The 23,087-nt window shown below is 45.6% G+C and overlaps 1 protein-coding gene and 1 long non-coding RNA gene across 2 annotated transcripts; one reads left to right on the forward strand and one right to left on the reverse strand.

The window, feature by feature from the left end:
- Window positions 1–223: 223 nt before the first annotated feature.
- On the reverse strand, window positions 224–19,506 carry LOC140425434 (uncharacterized). The gene is made up of 3 exons (XR_011947856.1): window positions 19,415–19,506; window positions 4,252–4,309; window positions 224–3,158 (listed from the first exon to the last, which is right to left on the reverse strand). It is a non-coding gene; the product is annotated as an uncharacterized lncRNA (long non-coding RNA).
- On the forward strand, window positions 15,245–18,728 carry sox4b (SRY-box transcription factor 4b). Its single transcript, XM_072509706.1, has one exon. The coding sequence runs from the start codon at window positions 15,585–15,587 to the stop codon at window positions 16,722–16,724; it is 1,140 nt and encodes a 379-aa protein (XP_072365807.1). The 5' UTR covers window positions 15,245–15,584; the 3' UTR covers window positions 16,725–18,728.
- Window positions 19,507–23,087: the final 3,581 nt, after the last annotated feature.

Here is a 23,087-nt window from a genome sequence, read left to right on the forward strand (position 1 = left end):
AACATTAAAACCTGAGGCCTGTCTGCTTGTTCAGGTGGATATTAAAAACCCTGTGCTATTACTCAAAGAAGAAAGGGGAATTTTTCAGCATCTTGGTCGATACCAACAAAACAGATTAAATGGTTGTTTATCTTAATGCTGGTTCTCTGACCTTGCTGCGTGCAGATTGGCTACCATGTGATGCTCGATTAATGACTCCAGAAGCGAGGTTGGATGACAATTGAAGGCTTTATTGGACTAGATGTTTCCCCCAGCAGCGCAGGTACAGAATGCAGCTGATCGGGAGATACAGACTCTTATACTCTGCCTTACTGGGCAGAACCAGCAGGCAGGCTTCCCCAATGATCTTCCTGTCTCAGGTACCTCCCACACCAATGATCTTACAGCCTCAACCTAGGTACCGTAATACCCCTAATACTGACAACCACATTCACCCCCTGTTAAAAAAAGAGTCCGGCGGGTATGGTGGTCTCGCTTCATACAGTGGTAGAGATTATGGTTGTACCCGTCGGTGGTACAATGTTTTGCCTTATTACATGTCACAACTATTTACAGTATTCATTTTACATGCACATATCAGAATTAAGCAATTAGTCGATCGGTGGCACTAGTCGTCCTCTGTGATCGTTGCAGTTTCAGCGGTGATGCAGCGCTGGCTCGGGCATCCGTGACTCCGGGAGCATGACTTTGGCTTCTTCGGTAACTTCATCAGCCCTGGATGGGACCAGTGGAAGAACCGATCCACCTGGGCAGGGGGCAGCCGTGGGGTGCGCCGGTGGGAGGGAGGGTAGGATTGGTGGGGGAGGTGTGGGTGGGGATCCAGCGGGCGCCAGGTCCCATAGGGAGACCGTATCCTGCCGGCCGTCGGGGTACGCCACATAGGCGTACTGAGGGTTAGCGTGAAGGAGGTGGACCCTCTCTACCAATGGGTCCGACCTGTGCGCCCGCATGTGTTTGCAGAGCAGAATGGGTCCAGGAGCTGCCAGACAAGTTGGGAGCGAGGTCCCAGAGGAGGACTTCCTAGGGAAGACAAGGAGACGTTCATAAGGTGTTTCGTTTGTCGTGGTACACAGCAGTGATCTGATGGAGTGGAGTGCATCGGGAAGGACCTCCTGCCAGCGGGAGACTGAGAGATTCCTGGACCGTAGGGCCAGTAGGACGGTCTTCCAGACCGTTCTGTTCTACCTCTCTACATATCTGTTTCCCCGGGGGTTATAACTGGTCGTCCTGCTCGAGGCGATGCCCTTGCTGAGCAGGAATTGATGCAGTTCGGCGCTCATGAAGGAGGACCCCCTATCGCTGTGTATGTAGGCGGGAAACCGAACAGGGTAAAGATACTGTGGAGGGCTTTTATGACGGTGGCTGCGGTCATGTCGAGACAGGGGATGGTGAATGGGAACCGGGAGTACTCATCAATCACGTTCAGGAAATACGTGTTGCGGTCGGTGGAGGGGAGGAGCCCTTTGAAGTCCATACTGAGGCGTTCAAAGGGACGGGAAGTCTTTATCTGGTGCACTTTCTCTGGCCTGTAGAAGTGCGGCTTGCACTCTGTGCAGACTTGGCAGTTCCTTGAGGGAGTAGGGCAGGTTGCGGGTCTTGATAAAATGGAAGAATCGAGTGACCCCCGGGTGGCAGAGGTCCTCATGGAGGGCCCGGTGTCGGTCCACTTGTGCGTTGGCACATGTGCCGTGGGATAGGGCATCAAGAGGCTCATTTAGCTTCCCAGGACGATACAAGATCTCATAGTTGTAGGTGGAGAGCTCGATCCTCCACCGTAAGATATTATCGTTCTTTAAAATCTAGTCCAATAAATTGATGCTCGATCAATGACTCCAGAAGCGAGATTGGATGACAATTGAAGGCTTTATTGGACTAGATGTTTCCCCAGCAGCGCAGGTACAGAATACAGCTGCTAGGGAGACACAGGCTCTTATACTCCGCCTTACTGGGCGAAACTAGCAGGCAGGCTTCACCAATGATCTTCCTGTTTCAGGTACCTCCCACACCAATGATCTTACAGCCTCAACCTAGGTACCGCAATACCCCTAATACCGACTACCACACCATGTTTGCCTACTTTACAACTGTGACTATAATTCAAAAGTATTTTTTTTAAGTCCCTTGGAATATCTCGACGATATGAAAGGTATTATATCGACAGTTCTTTCTTTATAATCAGAGCCAATGAACCAAAATTTAATAATACATAATTGCAGCATGCAGGAATACATTGCGATCAAATACTTTTTTTTAAAAGACCTTAAATATAAACAAAAATGAGTCAAATGCAGAGGAGCTCAATCAGCATCTGAAAGAAAGGATAACTCAGAGAGTTAAGTTTCAACATACGTTTTGATGGGATTATCTTTGTTTTTTATTTCATGGTCGATTTTTATTTCCAATCCCTAGCATTTGATGTTTTCATTTACCCTTTTAAATCGTAAAAAAAATAATTCCACATTTTCTCGCATTTGACTCTCCTGTACTCAAAGGTTTGATTGGTTTTGATTATAATGATTCTGGTAACAATTAATGAGAATTATGTGCAGGGGACTAGCTTTCAATGGTATTAAATAGGAAGCCAATTTTTCAGACACCTGCATGCCTAAATTACTCATATTATACTGTTGATTTCAAAATATTATTTTATGTAATTAAAAGCCAAGATAAAATCACAGGAAGACAATTTACACTGATAGTTGCAACAATATGTGGCATTGTTATGCGGTAGATGTAGCAAGTGATGGTTAACAATTTTATTTTGAAACAGCAGTTTCTGTTTTAAAAGTGAAAAGAAAGACACAAGTGTGCCAAGATACGAAGGCAAGCTGCAATGTGCAAATAAAGAGTTCAAGATCAAACTCCTTCTGCAATTTTGATCAGCTCAGACCTTAGGAGTAATGAACTTGAACATTAACGGACACCCTCTTGCATCTGCCAGTCCTGGCAACAGAAGAAAACACAAATTACAAGTTAAAATCAGATTGCCAGTCTATTAGACCTGAGGCTGAGACACACACGCTTGCAGCCTATTCATCTGATTGCAGATGGAGTACTTTTCGTGACAAGGAGTTCTTTTCAGTGTGATTCCAGCCTGACTCCCTAACACAATAAGATGTTTTGTTCCTATTCAGTAACATCAAGCCCGCCTTCACCCTCTGCAAAACAGAAATTTAAACATAAACACCCTTTCTGTCTCCCAGATGAAAAATAATTAACATATTAGCTCATTGTAATTATGCTCACTGTCAAATGTTTTTATCCCAGTGTTAAGGGACTGCTACAGTGAAACTGACGGAGCCTCAATGCACTTTTAGATCTGGCTTGTCAACTTATTTTGAATGCCTGAGTTAGTGATCCGTGAAAAAGCTGAATAACTGCAGAGGTTCTTAACATTTAATTGTCCCAACAGGGATTGATAGCTCAGTTCGACGAAAATACGATTCTGATAAAGCAATAAGAAATTGCATTTGCCTTTTCTTGATCCTGAACAGAACTGCCCAGTGATTGGCTCAGGTAAGAGGAAATCTGTGAAGCTCGGAAATCTGAAATAAGGATAGGAGTATAGCCAATAAGTCAATTTGCACTTGAACAAGCACTATGCCCGATCAAGGCATCAGGGAGTGTGTCATTGAAATACAACCCTTGCCCTTGCATCCAACCCGCTCCCTCTCACTTACTGGTGACCCCATCCCTACAACCCCCTCCCATCCACTCACCTCTCCCCATTGATCCAGCAATTTTCCCTGACGAAGGCCCGAGTGCAATACTGGCTGTGGCCATTGCTCCCAGTGGCGTTACTGGTTCAAGAAATCTGCCAGTCATACTTCCCTCGTAACTGCGTCCAACCTCCTGGAGAGAAGCGACACAGGGTCCCCACTTGTTCTCCAACCAGTGGGCAAGACCCCATTCCCCAACACTAAATTCCACCCTATATCTGTACTCATATAGTCAGCACTGACAATGAAAAAACTTATTTATTTTCAATAATGACATAACCATCACTGTATTAGATGCTATTGGTTCTACAAGTTGAAATAATGGAAATTAAGCTATTGCTTAAAGTGTTTTGTATTGTCACTGTTGATCATATTTTGAGAATGATCGTGTCATTGACGGTATGGTGATAAAATAAATCAGAGGATTTTATTTATCAGGCTAATGAAGGATTATACTCAAACTTTCAGATTTAACCGGCTTCCTGTGTGTTCCTAGCATTAACAATTTCTGTTTTGATTTTAGGTTTCCTACCTTCATATTTTCCGGGGATGGGACTCGAGACATGATCTAGGCTGTTGTCACATTGATGCTGTTGAGCATACAAACATCTTCAGGCATTGCTAGTCTATCTTTTGATACACTGCAGAACTTTTTAGCAAAACAAACATCAACACAATTAATAGCAATGACTAAATCCGGAACAAATTGAGACTTGGTTGGGTTTTGGTTATATTGATATAGGTGCACAAAGTGGAATTGACTGTACCTGCAATTATGCACTGAGTTAAAAAACAATCTTGCAGAGTTAAATCCAAAGTAGCCAATGAAACTGATCAAAATGCATCTTTGGACACAATATAAATATATTAAGCTTTATTTGTATTGTGCTTTTGTGATACAAATGCACAATCAACAGTTCTACAGTTCAAGTTAGATTACATATATTTTGTTATACTTCCTGGAGCCTAACATTTCGAAGGAGATCCAAAATAATTTGGATCAATGACGCCCGATTATATAACCGGAATGTGTGAGCTAACCTGCAACTTCCTTTACTGTACTACTTGTGCTTTCTTATCATTTGTAGAATTGTGTTGCTTTTGGATGCAAACATTAATAGAACATTATCACCCAATACTGGACATGCCTGATTAAGGCAACCCATAAGTAAAATAGATAACGTTCTAATGTTGTGAAGCTACTATACAGAGGGAGTAATCTTGCCCAGTTATCCAATGCAGCCTCATTTGGCTTCCAACTATGATAATATTGACCATGCCCTGAATGGTGGCACAGTGGGACAGTGGTTAGCATTGCTGCCTCACAACGCCCGGGTTCAATTCCAGCCTTGGGTGACTATCTGTGTGGAGTTTGTACATTCTTCCCATGTTTGCATGGGTTTCCTCTGGGTGCTCCGGTTTCCTCCCACAGTCCAAAGATATACAGGTTAGGTGGATTGGCCATGATAAATTGCCCCTTAGTGTCCAAAAGGTTATGGGGGGTTACTGGGTTACAGAGATAGGGTGGGGCTGTGTGTCTAGATAGGTGCTCTTTTGGAGGGTCGATGCAGACTCAATGGGCTTAATGGATTCCTTCTGCACTGTAGGGATTCTATGATTCTATGAAGTGACTCAATATGGTGGTAGCTATGCAAATCTTACATGTTTAAAAAAATAATAATTTAGAGGACTTATAGAATCATAGAATCTACGGTGCAGGGGGAGGCCATTTGGCCCATTGAGTCTGCACCGGCTCTGGAAAGAGCACTCACTTAAGCACACATCTCCATCCCATCCCCGTAACTCCACAAAACCTAAGGGCAATTTAGCATGGCCAATCCACCTACCCTGCACATCTTTTTGGGTTGTGGGGGTGAGACCCACACAAATCGTCAATGTTAACTATCCATTTCAGGATTGTCTGTTTATCTTAAATTTTTGTAATTATGAATAATGTAGGAAAGGAAGGTTACAAAGGTATTCTGAATGTTTGTGTGACTTTGGTTTGCAGGTAGCAAGAAACTTTGCTCCGAAGCTTAAATATCCTAAGTGGCATCCTCAATAGTTGGGCCTTTACATTGTCCGTGGAGAAGTACATTTAATGCGAACATAGCAGTTTCTTGTTCTCTGTCCTATGTTGTCACTACTTATTAAGTAAATGGTCACATACTAACAGGAAGACGGCTTTGGAATCGAAGATAACTGCTTATGAGTGGAGGTAACAGAAACAGGAGCAAAATTTAAGGTTTTTAAAAATATCATCTGAAAAATAAAGCATACAGTACTGACAATGTTGGCACCAAGCCACATTGAGAGATGATAGAACACATGACCTGTGCACTTCTTCAACAGACAATGCCTAACCCTAACCCCCACTACTGAGGATGCCACTTATGATAGTTAAGCTTCTGAGCAAAGTTTCTCGGCACCTCCAAACCAAAATCATGAAAACTTCAGAATGTCTTTCTAACATTACCAGGTTAAAAAGGGTGTTTTTCAAAGTAGCATCTTAAAGGAGTGTAGCTGAGAGTGTAGCTTAGGAATAGAATTCCAGAGCTTGCAACCCAGACAAATGTAGGTGCGTGCCAATGGTGAGGGCAATGAAAACTGGAGATGCACAAAAGACCAGAATTGCAGGAATGCAGAGAGGGTTGTTCCCTGGTATGGAAGGACTTTCTTATGAGGAGAAGTTGAGTAGGTTGGACCTGTACTCATTGCAGTTTAGAAGGATGAGAGGAATCCTTATCAAGACATAAAGAGTTCTCAGGGGACTTGACACGGTAGCTGCTTGGTTGTTTTCCCTTGTGGGAGAGTCTACAACCAGAGGGTATAATCTCAGAATAAGGGTGACCCTTTTAAGACAGAGATATGGAGGAGAGGTTCTTCTCTCAGAGGGTAGTGAATCTGTGGCATTCTTTACCACAGAGGGTTGTAGAGGCTGAATCATTAAGTATGTTTGAGGCTGAGACAGATAGATTTTTAATCTGTAAGGGAATCACTGGTTACAGGGATAAGGCAGGGAAGTAGAGTTCATAGAATCCCTACAGTGCAGCAGGAGGCCATTCAGCCCATCGTGTCTGCACCAACCCTCCAAAAGAGCACTCCACTGAGGCCCAGTCCCCCGCCTTATCCCCATAGCCCCACCTAACCTTTGGACACTTAGGAACAATTTAGCATGGCCCATCCACCTAACCTGCACATCTTTGGACTGCATTGGGTTCATATCTGACCTTGGGTCACTGTCTGTGTGGAGTTTTCCCTTTCTCCCATGGGAGGAAACCCACGCAGACATGGGGAGAAAGTGAAAACTCCACACAGACGTGATCCGAGGTCAGATATGAACCCGGGTCCCTGGCGCTGTGAGGTAGCAATCCTAACCACTGTGCCATGGTGCTGCCCAGTTAGGACTATCATATCAGATTGGTCATGATCTCACTGAATGATGGAGCAGACTCAATGAGCCAACTGGCCTATTTCTGCTCCTACATCTTATGGTCATATGGTTTAGCACTTAGGATTTAGGCTTTCGGAGTTTAAAGAGTTTAGGAGCAGTGAACTGGAGGGATTTGAATATAGAGCCGTCTCAAGGAACTGAATAGCCTCTTCCTGCTCCTGTCACTTATGTTCTAACACAAGGATGAAATTCTAAATTTGAGTCATTGCCAGATTGGGAGCACAAAGATGAAGGGTGGATGGGCAGCAAAGTTAAGATTATGCTGAGGTTTCTGCAAGCTGGTGGGGTTGGGGAGAAGGCCAGTTCGGAGAGCATTGGAATAGTGGAATCCAGAGATAATAGAAGCATGGATCCCCGCAGCAGATAACCTGGGGTGGAGACAGAGGCAAGCAAAGATACTCGTTGCCTGCAACTTCCTGTTTTGCAAAATAAATGCACAACAGATTATGAATCAATGCCAAATTGAAAAAGCAAAATTTGGAAATAGCCGTAACATTAGAGTTCAAGTCTGGTGAGTGGGGGGTGACCGCCTTTCACCAAATTCGTAAATTCTAATTAAAGGATTTGCCAAAGCATTGCATTTGTAAGGTTGTAAAGTCAAAAGTTCAGGGAAATTGAGACACTTCTAAATCGGGTCCTTGGGAGAAATACTCCCACTTAAACTCATCCGTAGCTCAGGAATATGACCGGAATGCATAGAAACAGTTGGGTGACAGACTGGTATCGCTGTTTTATGTTTCAATGCCGTTTTCAGCCTGGCGGCGCCTTAAAGTGGGAGATACTCCCCTGGAGACGGACGGCTTGTTTTTGGTCCGTGCCTGCGAAAGAGAAAAGATACAACGAGTAGTAAATGTGGAGCCGCGCGGAGCAGATGCGGCCCTGCCCGCCTGAGTTGGCGGCGGCCGCCGACTTGCCTGCTCCCCAGGTGAGGCCGGCACGTGCCAGCGCCTCACCTGTTGGCCCCGCCCCGCGCGCTCCGCACCTGTCGCCCTTCTCGCAGTGCACGTGCCCCCTGTGAGCGGCGGGCCCTCGCGTGTCAGCTGCTGCAGAGTCTGCTGCTGATCCTCACCCTCCCTCTCCCTCACACGGCAACAGCTGAACACAGGAGCGCTCGGCAACAGCCAAAAACAGCCTATCAAAGGTTGTCGTTGTCCGCCAAAGCGCACCCCTCCCGCCGCCACCGTCCTCTATTTTAATATTTTTTTTTTTTGGCCGGGCTGTCACTTGAGGAAAGCATCATTAATTTGCTCAGGGGTCAAATTTGAACAATCTTAAACACAGGAAGACACTGCTTTTCCTGAATGGGAAACAGACTCGAGTTTATGAAACTGCTGGTTTGATGGCCCTTAGCTCCCCCCCTCACCCATAAACAGATCTGGTGACAAAATACAATATTTTTTTTGCGCGGCGACAAACGACAATCTTATTTCGAAATGAGACAATGCATTATCTTTGCCGGCGGCTTTCTTTGATGGCCCCAATCCACGCACTGATTTGCAGCACCTGCCCCGCGGGGATAAATCTGCTAATCGCCCCGAGCCCGCCCTGCCTTCCACCCTGAACTGCTTCAGTGCAAACCCTCCTGACCGGCCCAATCTTCTGGCTGCTCGACATTTCTTTAACATCTTGCCATTTAGCTGTGGAAACAGGCAGGTGTTACGATCGCTTTCTTTCAAAGTTAGCCCCGAGCCACCCCCCAACGCCCCCCCCCCCCCCCCCCCCACACACACACTTACTTCTAACATTTTATAATTCCATGTTTCAGAATGTACATCGCTACATGCAGTGTGTGAGTCCCTGCTGCTGTTGCAATACCCCCAGCTTGCCGGAGCAGCATTAGGTTTCTTGGCATGGCACCAACGGTGCTGGAGGCGATGCGAGTCTTAAAGGGTTAAATCAATTCGTCCGTGGGTCCCCTGGGGTTCGGTCGGGTCGGGCAGGAAGGGGTGGGGATGGGATGGAGACGGGGAGGGTTGTCCCTGGTCTGCTAATTGCCATATTGGTTGAAGGTCGTTGCCCTGTCTGTCTATGGATATGCCACTGTTGCTGATCGGCATTCTCCGGAGAATTGGGGGAGGGGGGTCCGATGGAGCTTTCAGGAGAATGAGCTATTTCGCTAATCTGCCGCTCGCAATTGCTTCCTTTATCGCATTTGCCAGGAGTCCGTCCGTTTATCCTTTTTGGATGTCAAACCCAGCCTGCGGCAACTTCTGCTGGCCTTTTCAGAGGTTTGAACGGCAGCTACCTTAATGTACTTTCACTAACGATCAGCCTTGAGCAGTTTTCTGTAACACAGCTCCCCGTTACGACAATAATAAGTATATCTATGTTTTAAACTGGTAGAATCAGTAATCGAATATATGTGCTTACTTGCTTCTAGAAAATCCCTCGACAGGGTTTCACGAGTGTTTTAATCCACATCCACTGGGCATACAGTTACACATGTGTGGTCCAGGGTCGTGCTTTTAAGCTCTAGATTTTACAAAAAACGATCAACTGCTTGTCTCTGGCCAGCTGCAACTGGGACAGTTTGTGGAAAGTGGGAGAGGAGAGGATGGGGGACAAGTTGGCACGCAGCAAGTTGACGAATTGCAAGATTCGGTTTGTATTCTGAAATGCACTTCATTCTGAATAAGAATTTATATGATTTATATGAGAGGTTTCAAAAATCATCAAACGGCGACTTGATCGCGATTTTTACTGTCACAAATAGTTTTTGAAGAAGGGGTGACATTTTTCAAGTTGGAATATTATTAAAGAGAAATAAGAATGTGAGCAGGAAATTGGATTGGGCTAAATTGTCAGATGGCCATAGCGACAGTTAGTGGTTGGAACAGATTCACAGAATCTTCCAGCATAGAAGGGGGCCATTCAGTCCCTCCTCCTTGTTTAGGCTTTTTGAAGGAGCTGTCCAATTTAGTCTCGTGTCACAACTCCCCCCTCGCCAACCCGACAAATTAGTTATTTTGAAATCTATGTCCAGTTCACATTTGAAAGTTCCCATGGAATCTGCTTCCACCACTCTGACAGGTAGTGCTTTCCAGGTCTTTTTTAACAATTCATTCATGGGATGTGGGCTTCGTTGGCAAGCCCAATGTTTATTGCCCATCCTCAATTGCCCTCGAGAAGATGGTGGTGGTTTGATATAACTGAGTGGCTTATGAGGTAATTTCAGAGGGCATTTAAGAGTCAACCACATTGCTGTGGATCAGGATCATATATCATAGAATTTATAATGCAGAAGGAGGCCATTTGGCCCATCGAGTCTGCACCGGCCCTTGGAAAGAGCACCCTACTTAAGCCCACACGTCCATCCTATCCCCGTAACCCCACCTAACCTTTTTTTTAGACACTAAGGCCAATTTAGCATGGCCAATCCACCTAGCCAGCATGTGTTTGGACTGTGGAAGGAAACCGGAGCAAACCTACGCAGACACTGGGAAAACGTGCAGACTCCACACAGACAGTGACCCAAGCCGGGAATCGAACCTGGGACCTTGGAGCTGTGAAGCAACAGTGCTAACCAATGTGCTACCGTGCCGCCCAGTCACATGTAGGCCAGACCAGGTAAGGACCAGAGATTTCCTTCCCTCAAGGACATTAGTGAACCCAACCCTACTTTAAAAAACTCCTAAATTCATCTTCTTTAGCCAATTATGTTAACTCTGTAACCTTTGACCAGAGCCCTATTTGACATAGTAACTGTTGACACTTGTTGGATCAAAACCACTCATGATTTTGACTACCTTTATTCGGTGTCTCCTTATCTTCCTCTGTTCTGAGAAAGACAATTTCAGCTTCTCCACACTCTTCACGTAACTAATAACCATGCTACTATATTGATAGAACTCCTTTGTACCCTCTCCATAGCCTTGACAGCAATCCTAAAGTTTGGTGCCCAGAATTGAACACAATACTCCAACTTAGGTCCAGCCAGTGATTTCTAAAGTTATAGTAAAATAATCCTTGTTTTTGTGTTCACTACACCCCCCTTGACAAAGCCAAGTGCCCCATACACTTTCTTAGTCATCTTAACAACTGCCCGGCAGCCTCCAAATTTTGTGATTAAGCACCTTCAGGTCACTGCTCTTTCATTCTCCTTCAAAATAGTAAAAGTAAAGTCGCCAGACGGCCATAAGCTGTTTTCCCCTTTGAGGGGGAGAGCTGACTGGTGGTGATTTAACCTGAGGATCACCACATTTCAGGCGAGGGGCAAGGTTGAGAAGGTGTGGCCCCCATAATAACCTCAGCTGGTACGGGAATTGAACCCGTGCTGCTGGCCTCACTTTGCATCACGAACCAGCCATCCAGCCAACTGAAATAGTACCATTTAGAATATAATACCACTTCATGGCATTCCTCCTAAAGTGATCACTTTACACTTATTCAATTGCCTCTACCATATGTCTGCCTGAATCACAAATTGTCAATATTCTTCTGGAGTATGCTTCTACACTGTTATTTACTACATTGCCAAGTTTTGTATTGTCTGTGAATTTTGAAAATGTATTCCCTATAGCCAGGCTCAGGTTATTTATGATGGAACATGAGAAGAAATGATCAGGAGGCCATTTGGCCCATTAGTCCTGCCCCGCCATTCAATTAGATCAGAGTTGATCATTTACCTCAATGCCACTTTCCCGCGCTATCTCCATATCTCTTGATGCCATTAGTCTCCAGAAATCTATTGATTTATGTCTTGAACATGCTCAATGATTGAGCCGTCTGCATAGAGAGTTTCAAATATTCACCACCCTCCGAGTGAAAAAATGTCTCCTCGTCTCAGTTTTAAATGTCCTACCCCTTATCCAGAGATGATGTCACCTGGTTTTAGACTCACCTGCCAGGGGAAACATCAACATAGAGATTTTTACTAGTTCTTGGTGATACTATTGGGTGTTCCCCTGGTGGGACTTTGTGCCATTGCAGAATCCATCTAGACTGATTCTCCAGTGCAGTACTGAGGGGCACTGACATTAAACTGAACTCTAGATGTCAAAGATTCCTTTTGAAGAACAGCAAAGCATATCTCCCCTGATGACCAGGGCACTGTTTATTCTTCGAGCTCATTATCATATTGCTTTTTGTGTGAGCTTGCAATGCGCTTCCTACCTTACAACAGTGAATGTGCTTCAAAAAGCACTTCACTGCTGGTAAAGGCCTCTGAAACGTTCCAAGGTTATGGAGAGCACGACATAAATGCAAATTGTTCCAACCAATAACTTGAAAAACAAGATTATCAGGTTATAAGTTTCTGCTCGGCGATTCTGCATTGCCGTGCATCCTGAAGGCCGCCTTGGAGAACGCTTACCCGAAGATCAGAGGCGGAATGCCCTTGACTGCTGAAGTGTTCCCCAACTGGAAGGGAACATTCCTGCCTGGTAATTGTCACGCGATGTCTATTCATCCGTTGTCGCAGCGTCTGCATGGTCTCGCTAATGTACCATGCTTCGGGACATCCTTTTCTGCAGCGTATGAGGTAGACAACGTTGGCCGAGTCGCACGAGTATGTACCACGTACCTGGAGGTCTCGTGTAATGGTGGTACCCATGTCGATGATCTGGCACGTCTTGCAGAGGTTGCCATGGCAAGGTTGTGTATGTCTGGTCGCTGTTCTGAAGGCTGGGTAGTTTGCTGCAAACAATGGTTTGTTTGAGGTTGCATGGTTGTTGTCATGATGTGGAGATGCCGGCGTTGGACTGGGGTGAGAACAGTAAGGTTTTACAACACCCTTTAACCTGGTGTTGTAAGACCTCTTACTGTGCTCACCCCAGTCCAATGCCGGCATGTCCACCTGATGAAGATTGGTTCTTCTTTCCGTCCTGTGAGGTGTTCTGACAATGGGCCCTCAGACCTGAGTATCCTAACCATGGCCTGCTGAGTGCTTTCAATACATTATGATCGATTTTAGATACCGTTCAACATATTCTAACAATTGTCAATCACATATCTAGTGAAATATATAAATGAGAGACTCTTTAATAAATATAGTGTGAACATATTGGCTTACACACAATAAAGCCAATGAACGTGGGTCAGTTCAGATCAGAACATGCATTCTCACATGCCCCTACAACTTGAGTTTGAACCGATGAACCTGCCTCGTTTTCAGGAGCGGTGTATTTGGTCGTACGGATCATTGGGCCCACTTGATTCGAAGACAAACAAATGTCTCCCCTTCCGCCTTGGCATTAAGATTGGCAGAGAAGACCACTTTGTTTTACAGGTAAAATTGAAATCAGCAAAATTTCGCGGGAGACATTTGGATCAGTAGCTTTGCTTTTTCGCGCGCGTACCAATCGGGAAAATGTAACCTTTTCCCCGAGGAATATAATCCTCGGATATGTCGAAATCCTCGTACCTGGTCCATCGAGTGCCCCACTCGGATTGCCTTTTGAAGCAAGACTATGGAACATCAAACAAAGCGAGGTCAGATCAAACGTTAAGTGTAACACAGGGATACAGCACAAATCACAGCTCGTCGTGAATAAGAAAGAGGACGGAGTAGCTGAATTGGTTTTCATAATATTGGGAAAACTTAGTGGGAAGCATTTTTTCGGTTTCACTGGACCATAAGAAGAGATCGCTAGCTCACCTTACTTTCTCTCCCCCGCCCCCTCCCCCGCAATACGTCTGATGAGTATATAGGCGCAGTGCCGCCACCTCGCGTCTTATATTGGAAGCAACACAAGTGAAGTATTGAAAGACATGTGTTCAGCCTCCATGTATCACATTCTCGCTTCTTTTTTGTGCTTTGCGCATATATACAATAAATTCAAACGAGGCGTGATTTAACTCCTTACATCTACATAACTTCCATGGCAAGCTAAGTATGCGCACAATGCAGGGGCTTGTGTTTGTCAGAATCCGAATTCAAAGTGATTCGTTTAACGGGCACACCGATGTCCATTTAAAACTGCCAATGAGATTGCATCTTAAGTATATATTCTATGGGGAGAAAATCGGGGCTCGTTTATTAACTTCGGTGTTGCGATAAAGAAATGCATTCTGCTCATCTCACCAGTCTGGTATCCCCATAACACTTCCCAAATCTTTCGTTTTAGCCGAACCTATTTTGCACATCGAGCACCTTGTTTTCTTCCTACAACTGTCGATACGATAAAGGGTGGTCGTCAGCCGAATGTATTGGACGCGCCTCTTTGACTATGCCCAGCCCACATGATGGGCTTCTGATGCTGCCAGCGTTTATCCACTTCTCCGGCGGGGTGGAGATGGATATTATTTTTCATCTGTTACACATTAATACGGGCACGTCCTGCTGAAATGAATCTGGGCGCAAAGAGGGAGACCTGAGCGGTTAAAGGCACGGAATACACACGCACACGTTCAAAAAAAACTCAGTAATGTTTTGTGAATTAGCTTCACAGTGTCTGGCATTCTCGCCGGCGTGAAAGTGCAAACGAATCAACACAGAGATTACAGTTTCGTGTCATTTGCCCGAAACTTAAACATCAGACGACTAGCTGCTTGTGTGTGTATGTTTGTGTGCGAGACACACGCGCACACAGATAGAGAACTGTGTGTGCGTGCAAGATACAGCACAAGAAAGGATTCGGCTTGCTGGTTGACTGGTGTCTGAGTCAGTGGGACGGACAAATGCCAGTCTGAGGGAGAGAGGAAAAAGGTATAATGCAGCTTTAATTTAATGCCAGCGGGGTGCGAGTGTGGAAGAGGGAGGGAGTGCAGTGGAGAAGGGAGGGAGGGAGTGTGGAGGGGGGAGGGAGTGTGGAGGGGGGAGGGAGTGCAGTGGAGAAGGGAGGGAGGGAGTGCAGTGGAGGAGGGAGTGTAGTGGAGGAGGGAGGGAGGTAGCGCAGTGGAGGAGGGGGTGGAGAGGCTGGCTAAGTGCCTTTACGGCCATGCCCCCTTTAAGTTGGTAGTGTAAACTGGAATGAGGTCAGCCACGGCGCTTCTCATTGCACGCGCCGCGCGGCCGACAGCCAATCGGGTGGCGCGAGGGCGGGGCCGGTCGCTCGACAGCGTTGGAAACAGACGCGGTCTGGGCGGACGGCGCCCGGTGATTGGCGGGGGCCCGGACACCTTTGAGGGGACGTCACAATGCCTGGGACTGGATAAGAAGGCGAAGCGAGTTCGAGTCTGGTTTAAGCAGCAGACACAAGTTTTTTATATAACACAGTCTCCCCGCATGGTCAGAGGGGGAAGGTTGTGCCAAAGTATATACACATTTTATACAAGAAACTAGGTTCTTCTCTGCGAACGCGCGAGGAGCAGCTCTCTTTCCCCCCAAAGCACCGCAGTCTCTGTAATAACAGGGAGGAAAGTACAAGCCAACCAAACTGCTACAGTTATATATAAAAAAAAAGCCTCTCTTCTTGTTTTCCCCCCTCAGTGCCCACAGGGCAGAAATATATTTACAAAGACAGAGAGAGAGCATGGTGCAGCAAACGAACAACGCAGAGAACACGGAAGCGGTGCTAGCCGGAGAGTCTACCGACTCCGGCGCTTCCGACGTGGGCATAGCTTGCTCACCCACGGCGGACTCGGTGGCATCGGATGGGGAGAAGACGGACGAGCCGAGCTGGTGCAAGACCGCCAGTGGGCACATCAAGAGACCCATGAACGCTTTTATGGTGTGGTCGCAGATCGAGAGGAGGAAGATCATGGAGCAGTCGCCGGACATGCACAACGCCGAAATCTCGAAGCGCTTGGGGAAGCGCTGGAAGTTGCTGAGGGACAGTGACAAAATCCCCTTTATCCGTGAAGCCGAAAGGTTGCGGCTCAAGCACATGGCGGACTACCCAGATTATAAATACAGACCGAGAAAGAAGGCAAAAAGTACAAGCAGCAAACCCGGAGAGAAAACGGAAAAGATCAACACTAAACCCCCGGCTAAAAAGAGCAGTTGCAGCAATAGTAGCATTAACAAACCCAGCAAAACGCACAAGATCATCTTGGGCACGCTCACCAAGTCTCCGGTTATTCACCAGCATCTGTATTCAGGCATCACTACTTCTAACACAAACACTAGCAGCCAACACGCGATTTACAAAGCGCGGACGAGCCCCGCTTCCAAGCACCTTGTAGATAAGAAACTGAAAGAGAGGCGGTCGTTCAGGGGCCAGGGCACTACCTCTCCAGCCGCTGTGCCAGCCAGCCCGACCCTCAGTTCTTCAGCCGAGACCAGCGACCCGGTCAGTTTCTATGAAGACCTGGCAGGCGGGGCAAGGGTGCGTGTCCCAGATTCGCCCGTGGATCAGCGCAAGCACCCTGGCAATCTGCGGTCCATCTCGCCGACCCCTTCTACATCCCACTCCTGCTCTTCCTCGTCCCTGGCCTCGTCTTCCGACGAAGAGTTCGAGGACGACCTCATGGACCTTAGTTCCAGCCCCACTTTCGAGAGCATGACGCTGGGCAACCTGAGCTCGTCCCTGGACAGGGATTTGGAGTTTAATATTGAGCAGGAGTCCGCGTCCCACTTTGAGTTCCCTGACTACTGCACGCCTGAGGTGAGCGAAATGATTTCAGGGGACTGGCTGGAGTCAAGTATTTCAAATCTGGTGTTCACGTATTAGAAAGCGACAAGTGAAATGAACGGACTGTTGCTGTTTTAATCTTGGAAGGGGGGGCAGAAAAAGGGATCGTGAAGTAAAATAATTGTGATCCAAGTGCTGTAACATTGCAGCGTGATCCGAATGTTTGGTCGCCAGTCTTCAGCGAGAGAGAAAAAAAACAAATGTGCCGACGTGTTTTAGGAGCGACTAAGATTCCATTGAAAATAAAATGCCCAGCCTCCACTCTGGGCTGAAAATGAAAACCTGAAATTGATTTGCACGTACGGAGGAAACGCGGGGCTTCGCTGTTAAGACAGAGAGAACGTTTAAGGCTTTGGAATGAAATCGCCAAATCAATTTGTATTGGTACAGACACACACACAAAGTCGTGAGATCTACACGCGAAGAGGGTGTTTCACGAGCAGAACGGTGTGGTTGGATTACTGGATTTCGCTAGGTTCATAGCATGTACTGTTTCTTTCCAGATTCTGCACAGACTTGAAGTTACTCGTGTCAGGGCGAATCAAAACGGATAGATGGCGCTCTGTATGATTCCTACTAAGTCACCAGCTCTTTTACCCCCTTATTCACTGACCCTACTGAAATCTTTTTGCGCTGGACTGTATTTTCTGGACCAAAATTTCTCACAAGTTCTGTGTTCCACGACAATTTACAACAAACATGAACTTCTAGTCACCGATGTTTCATCCTCGTATTGTTTTGTTTCCATTGTAAATGTAATCAGAAGCCCATTTTATATGGATGTATTTATACTGGCCAAACATTTTGACTTTTTCCCCCGTAGGCCTGTTAATTACCTGCACCGTTTAATCTCCTTCACTGAAGGGCTAGAGTTAAACTTTTAATTTTATATTTAAATGTAGACTTTGACACTTTTAAAACAAAGACAGAGAAAGATGAGACTTTTGATTATTTTCTCAGTGTATTTTTGTAAAAAATATAAAGGGGGTGTTAATCGGTGTTTATTGCTGTTTGGATTTCCTGATGATGAACAAAGAGGCCGATGCCACCGTCTTGCCTCTTTTTAAAAATTCCACATGTTTACACTTCAATGTGCAGATTTTGTAATTTAAGGCTGCAGTTACCTTTACATTGGCTTCGGGGCTGTATTTGATCAGATGTTGAAACCGACAATGTTCCTTCGTGCCCACTGTAGCCTCCTTTCATATGCCTACTTAATAGTATTTAAAAATGGAAAATCATTTGGACACTTTTACTTAGAAACAGATGACCATTGAGGCTTCCTTTAAATTTGCTCATGTCTGCAGTCATCTTCCACGTATATATATATATAAATATTAGCGAGATGCAAGGGGAGTAGGTGGACCGTGATTTTGCAAGTTGCTTCGAGCTTTGTGAAGTTGGGCACCAACGCAAAAAAAAGGGATGCTGCAACTTCGTAACCAATTATGTGGCGCTCTTTAAATTGTGCTCAGCCACTGGACATGGAGAATACTGATTTGAGTTTGCGACACTCTGCTGCGCGCCTCATTCTGTGACGATGATAACCATTATTCATTCTTATAACTTGTCCGCTGAATATATCGTTTTGGCATGAAGCTAGCATATAAATTCCGAAATCAGGTTTAGCTGTTGTGGGTTTCTTTTTGATTGGGGGAACGGGTTGGAAGAAAAGTGCGAACGCCTTTTTGTACATTTAAATCTGTATTATGTAAACCACAAGACTGTGGTTCTTGTATGTGTCCAGACTACCGTGACAGGCACTAAGGCAGCAACCGGGGGAAAAAAAAGAAAATCTCGGTAGCTGTCCGATTGTTAGTTGTTTTTTTTTAAAAATCATTTATTTTAACTATTTTTAAATTTTCATCCTGTGCAATATGCTGTGTATAGTCTGTCAGATGATCATGCCTCAACACAATTTTTTTTAAATGTCATACCAGCTAATCGTGTCAAGTCACTGCCTGTCAGATTGTTGATATACTCTTGTAAATAGTTTCTTTTTTTCTGAGAGAGGAAATAAAATCAGCTGGAACTGAACCCTAACCACTTGAGTCCCTGCTTTACTGCAAAGGAAAGCGAGGGAAAGGAGGGGGAGGGGGGTAAAAGCGCCAATCTGTTTTTTAAAAAACTCGTTTACGTACACTAAACGTGGACACGCACCAAACGTGAGTGAAAACAACATTCACCAGATATTCCAAACAAGTTAGCAAAAAACAAGTTCCACCAAACCAAAACGAAAGCACTGTCTATGTTTATGTGTGTGTGGGTGGGAGGGAGGGGGATAAAATAGTCAGTAAAAATGTTAATGATCACTTTATTCTTGTCAATTTCGAAATAAACAAGCCACGCGTCTCTCTATGTTGTCTGGTGTCTTTAACTCTTGTGGCATAGAGAAGGAAGGGTCGTTTGAAATGGGACAAATTTAAATCAGAGCCGGATTCTTAACCAGAAGACCGGCTCCCCCGTCAGAAACTGACAAAACCGTGGGCCTGTCTACAACCTTCCAGGAAAGGTGTTTTTTTTTTCAACTGTCCGCCACGACTCACATAATCTACTTTCCAAAACGCAATTCTCCCTTTCTCTCTCTCGAAACAGATGTGAAGCCAAGAAGTTAAAAAAGATTCGACTGGGGAGTTCAGTTGGAGGCATTCGGGGTTAGTTTCCCACACACACACACACCCACACCCACCCACCTGGTGGGCTTCCAATCCTGTAACTGAAATACTCACTTGAGTCTGAATGCTGCCTGAATTTTCCCAGGAAGTCCGCGATTAGACGGGCGGAGGAGGTGGGCTGGGGGAGGGGGGGGGGGGGGGGGGGGGGGGGGGAGTGGTGCAGTCTGGATCAGGAAGAGGTCCTGCGGTCTTGAACAACGCGCGGTCTGTGCACTGCAACTGGATACAGGGCTATTCACAAAGTTCCACTCCGTAGCTGGGGCTACGGAGGCCGGAAGGGTTCCTCTGGATGTTAACCCCCAACACACACATTTATAGAACCGCAAACTGCGAGTCCTGTTTTAATATTCCTAACCTTTCGCTGGCCAGGCCACAGGGATGCACGTTTTAATTGTGAGCCAACAGTTGTTACCTCCTAATATCTTAAACCTATATGGGAAACATTTCAACCAACTCAATCACAGTGTTTGTCAACCCTCCCCCCCCCCCCCCCTCCATGCATTAACAGGCAAAACCAACTCCTCCCCTCGCCTCCCCCTCCCCCTCTACACAACCCATTACAAAGAGTCTTGCGGCTCCCCTTGACAATTGAGTGTTAGGGGATCTTTCGCACGGATGCTAAAACCTTTCCAGCAAAACCGCTCTGGCCACAGCAAACGACAGTTGGTTCATGAATGGCGCGGGTGAGGGGTACCGACCATCACAGCAAGCGGGGAAAGGCGCATTATTCCTGCTTTGGGAATAGCATTGGGAGAGCAGGATCCATTTCCGACCATAATAACATAACATTTAAAACGTACTTAGGCAATACGCCACCCTCCGCCCCAATCCTAAGGTTGTTGCAATGGAAGTTCTAACAGGACATAAACTATAACCCAGCGAGAAAATAGACATCGGTGTGGTGGAAATAGAGGGGGTGGGGGGTCAAAGTTACAGATCAGACCTTTCAGTGGCATAGCACAGACTCGACTCGCCGGTATTCCTGAGGCAGACCGTGTGTGGATCAGCTATTAAAGGGGTCGTGTTTGAATGCGTGAAATGATGTTTTTAAACTAGGCGGGCCCCTCCCCACTTTTACAGGACTTGCGGGATTTCAAAAGGAACCAGAGGGAAACATTTGGAGGAACATTTTCACTCAAATAACACTGGTGGAATCGTCTATTAAAGCTATTGGTATTTATTTCTCCTTTCTAGTGAAGTCATTGTACCCGCTCCTAAGTAAAGATGGCGACATTTCTGTGCTGGTACCGTGTCCTCGGTTGCACTTAAATTAATTCTGCGCACAGAGACTGGAATTATGTGGAGTGCCTGACTTACAATGGTAATACGGGGTTACAATGGGGGGGGGGGGGGGGGAGATCCGTAAATCAGTTCACGCCAGAGGTTTAGCGAAGTAATGAGATTTTAGTTATAAATGTGGGTTTTGTCACGACTGCTGTTTTGCAGACACCCTTCCCACTTAGGGAAACTTCTACCTTCGAGGTAAGAAAGGACAACCGTGTTTTGGTATGGTTGAAGGCGGCAGAAAGAGAAGGCCAGTTTTGTGCGGCAGGCCCAGAATGTTGGGAAATTCCGAAATAAATCGCCTGATTGCCGAGCTGGGTGAATTAAACCCAATTTCTCCTCACAAAACAATTTCTAAATGGCAGACCCTAAAATCGCCTTACGCAAGCCATTTCTGGAATCTTGTTCCCTTCATTTTATGCACTTTAAATTCGCCCGTCCCAGCACAAAATACAGCATTCGGATTGGATAGATACACCTTTTTTTAAAATTAGAATTAATTGAGGTTAAGGGTGGAATCAAAACAGCGAGTCTTCCTCGCAGCTTTATTTAATAGAAGTGATGGGGCAAATACAATTTCCATGGAATTGACCGTAGGTAGCTTTGTTTTCACATCTCGTTATTTTATAGGGGTGACAGAACACAATTTACTTTCCGAATTTAGGGTTAGTAGAAGCTGTGATCTTGCCTATAGTTTGGGATTAATATTGGTCAGGATTAGTTATAGCTGTTGGTTTGTTTCGGTTTAAGGTTATATCTTGGTCAGGGTTAGTTGTAACTGTTGGTTTGTTTAGGTTTAAGATTATATCTTGGTCAGGGTTAGTTGTAACTGTTGGTTTGTTTAGGTTTAGGGTTATATCTTGGTCAGGGTTAGTTGTAACTGTTGGTTTGTTTAGGTTTAGGGTTATATCTTGGTCAGGGTTAGTTGTAACTGTTGGTTTGTTTAGGTTTAGGGTTATATCTTGGTCAGGATTAGTTGTAACTGTTGGTTTGTTTAGGTTTAGGGTTATATCTTGGTCAGGGTTAGTTGTAACTGTTGGTTTGTTTAGGTTTAGGGTTATATCTTGGTCAGGGTTAGTTGTAACTGTTGGCTTCATTAGTGTTTTTAAAAATAAATTTAGAGTACCCAATTCATTTTTATCCAAGTAAGGAGCAATTTAGCGTGGCCAAGCCACCGAGATTGTGCATCTTTTGGATTGCAGGGCGAAACCCACGCAAACACGGGGAGAATGTGCAAACTCCACATGGACAGTGACCCAGAGCTGGGACCAAACCTGGGTCTGCCACGCCGTGAGGCTGCAGTGTTACCCACTGCCCCACCGTGCTGCCCTGGCTTGTTTAGGTTTAAGATTATATCTGCGTCAAGGTTAGTTGTAACTGTTGGTTTGTTTAGGCTTAAGGTTATATCTTGGTCAGGGTTAGTAGTAACTGTTGGCTTGTTTGGGTTTAAGGTTATATCTTGGTCAGGGTTAGTTGTAACTGTTGGCTTGTTTAGGTTTAAGGTTATATCCTGTCTGGGATTGGTTGAAGCTGTTGGCATCTTTAGGTTTAAGGTTATATCTTGGAATCCATACAATCTCTACAGTACAGGAGGAGGCCATTTGGCCCATCAAGTCTGCACCGACCCTCTGAAAGAGCACCCCACCCAGGCCCACTCTCCCACCCTATCCCCATAACCCACCAAACCTGCACACCCCTGGACACTAAGGGACAATTTAGCATGGCCAATCCACCTAACCTGCATAACTGTAACAGGAAACTGGAGCATCCAGAGGAAACCCAGGCAGACACAGGGAGAATGTACAAACTCCACACAGTCACCCAAGGCCAGAATTGAACCCAGGTCCCTGGTGCTGTGAGGCAGCAGTGCTAACAATTGTGCCACCGTGCTGCCCCAGGTTTAGTTGAAGTTGCTTGGTTTGTTTAGGTTTAAGGATTTTTCTTGGTCAGTGTTAATTTAAAAAAAATAATTTATGGGATGTGGGTGTTGCTGGTTAGGCCAGGATTTATTGGCCATGCCTAGTTGCCCTTCAGAAGGTAGTGGTGAGTTGCCTTCTTCGGCTGATGTAGTCCTTGAGGCGTAGGTACACCCATAATGCTGTTAGGGAGGGAGTTCCAGCAAGTTGCCAAAGCAACAGTGAAACAATGGTGATATATTTCCAAGTGAGGGTGGTAAATGACTTGGTGGGTTCCCAGGTATCTTCTGCTCTTGTCCTTCTAGATGGTAGTTGTCTCCACAGACCTGTTTAGGCTGAAGGTTGGTTTAAGATGAGGAAATCTAAAGGCCTCTTTACAATTACGTTGAGAAGAAGCTGCTGTCTTTGAGCTTAGGGCCAGGCTTTGTTTAGATATAGGTTTCGATCTTTTTAAAATTTAGTGTTAGTTATATAGAGTCATGTTGGGTTGTCCATGTTCTGTGTTAGGAGAAGCTTTAGTCTTTGTG

The sequence above is a fragment of the Scyliorhinus torazame genome, chromosome 6 (assembly GCF_047496885.1).
Source record: "Scyliorhinus torazame isolate Kashiwa2021f chromosome 6, sScyTor2.1, whole genome shotgun sequence".
Classification (NCBI taxonomy): Eukaryota; Metazoa; Chordata; class Chondrichthyes; order Carcharhiniformes; family Scyliorhinidae; genus Scyliorhinus; species Scyliorhinus torazame.

What these genes read in the sequence shown, in the direction of transcription:
- sox4b (XM_072509706.1), top strand. Translation starts at nt 15,585, where the DNA reads ATGGTGCAGCAAACGAACAACGCAGAGAACACGGAAGCGGTGCTAGCC.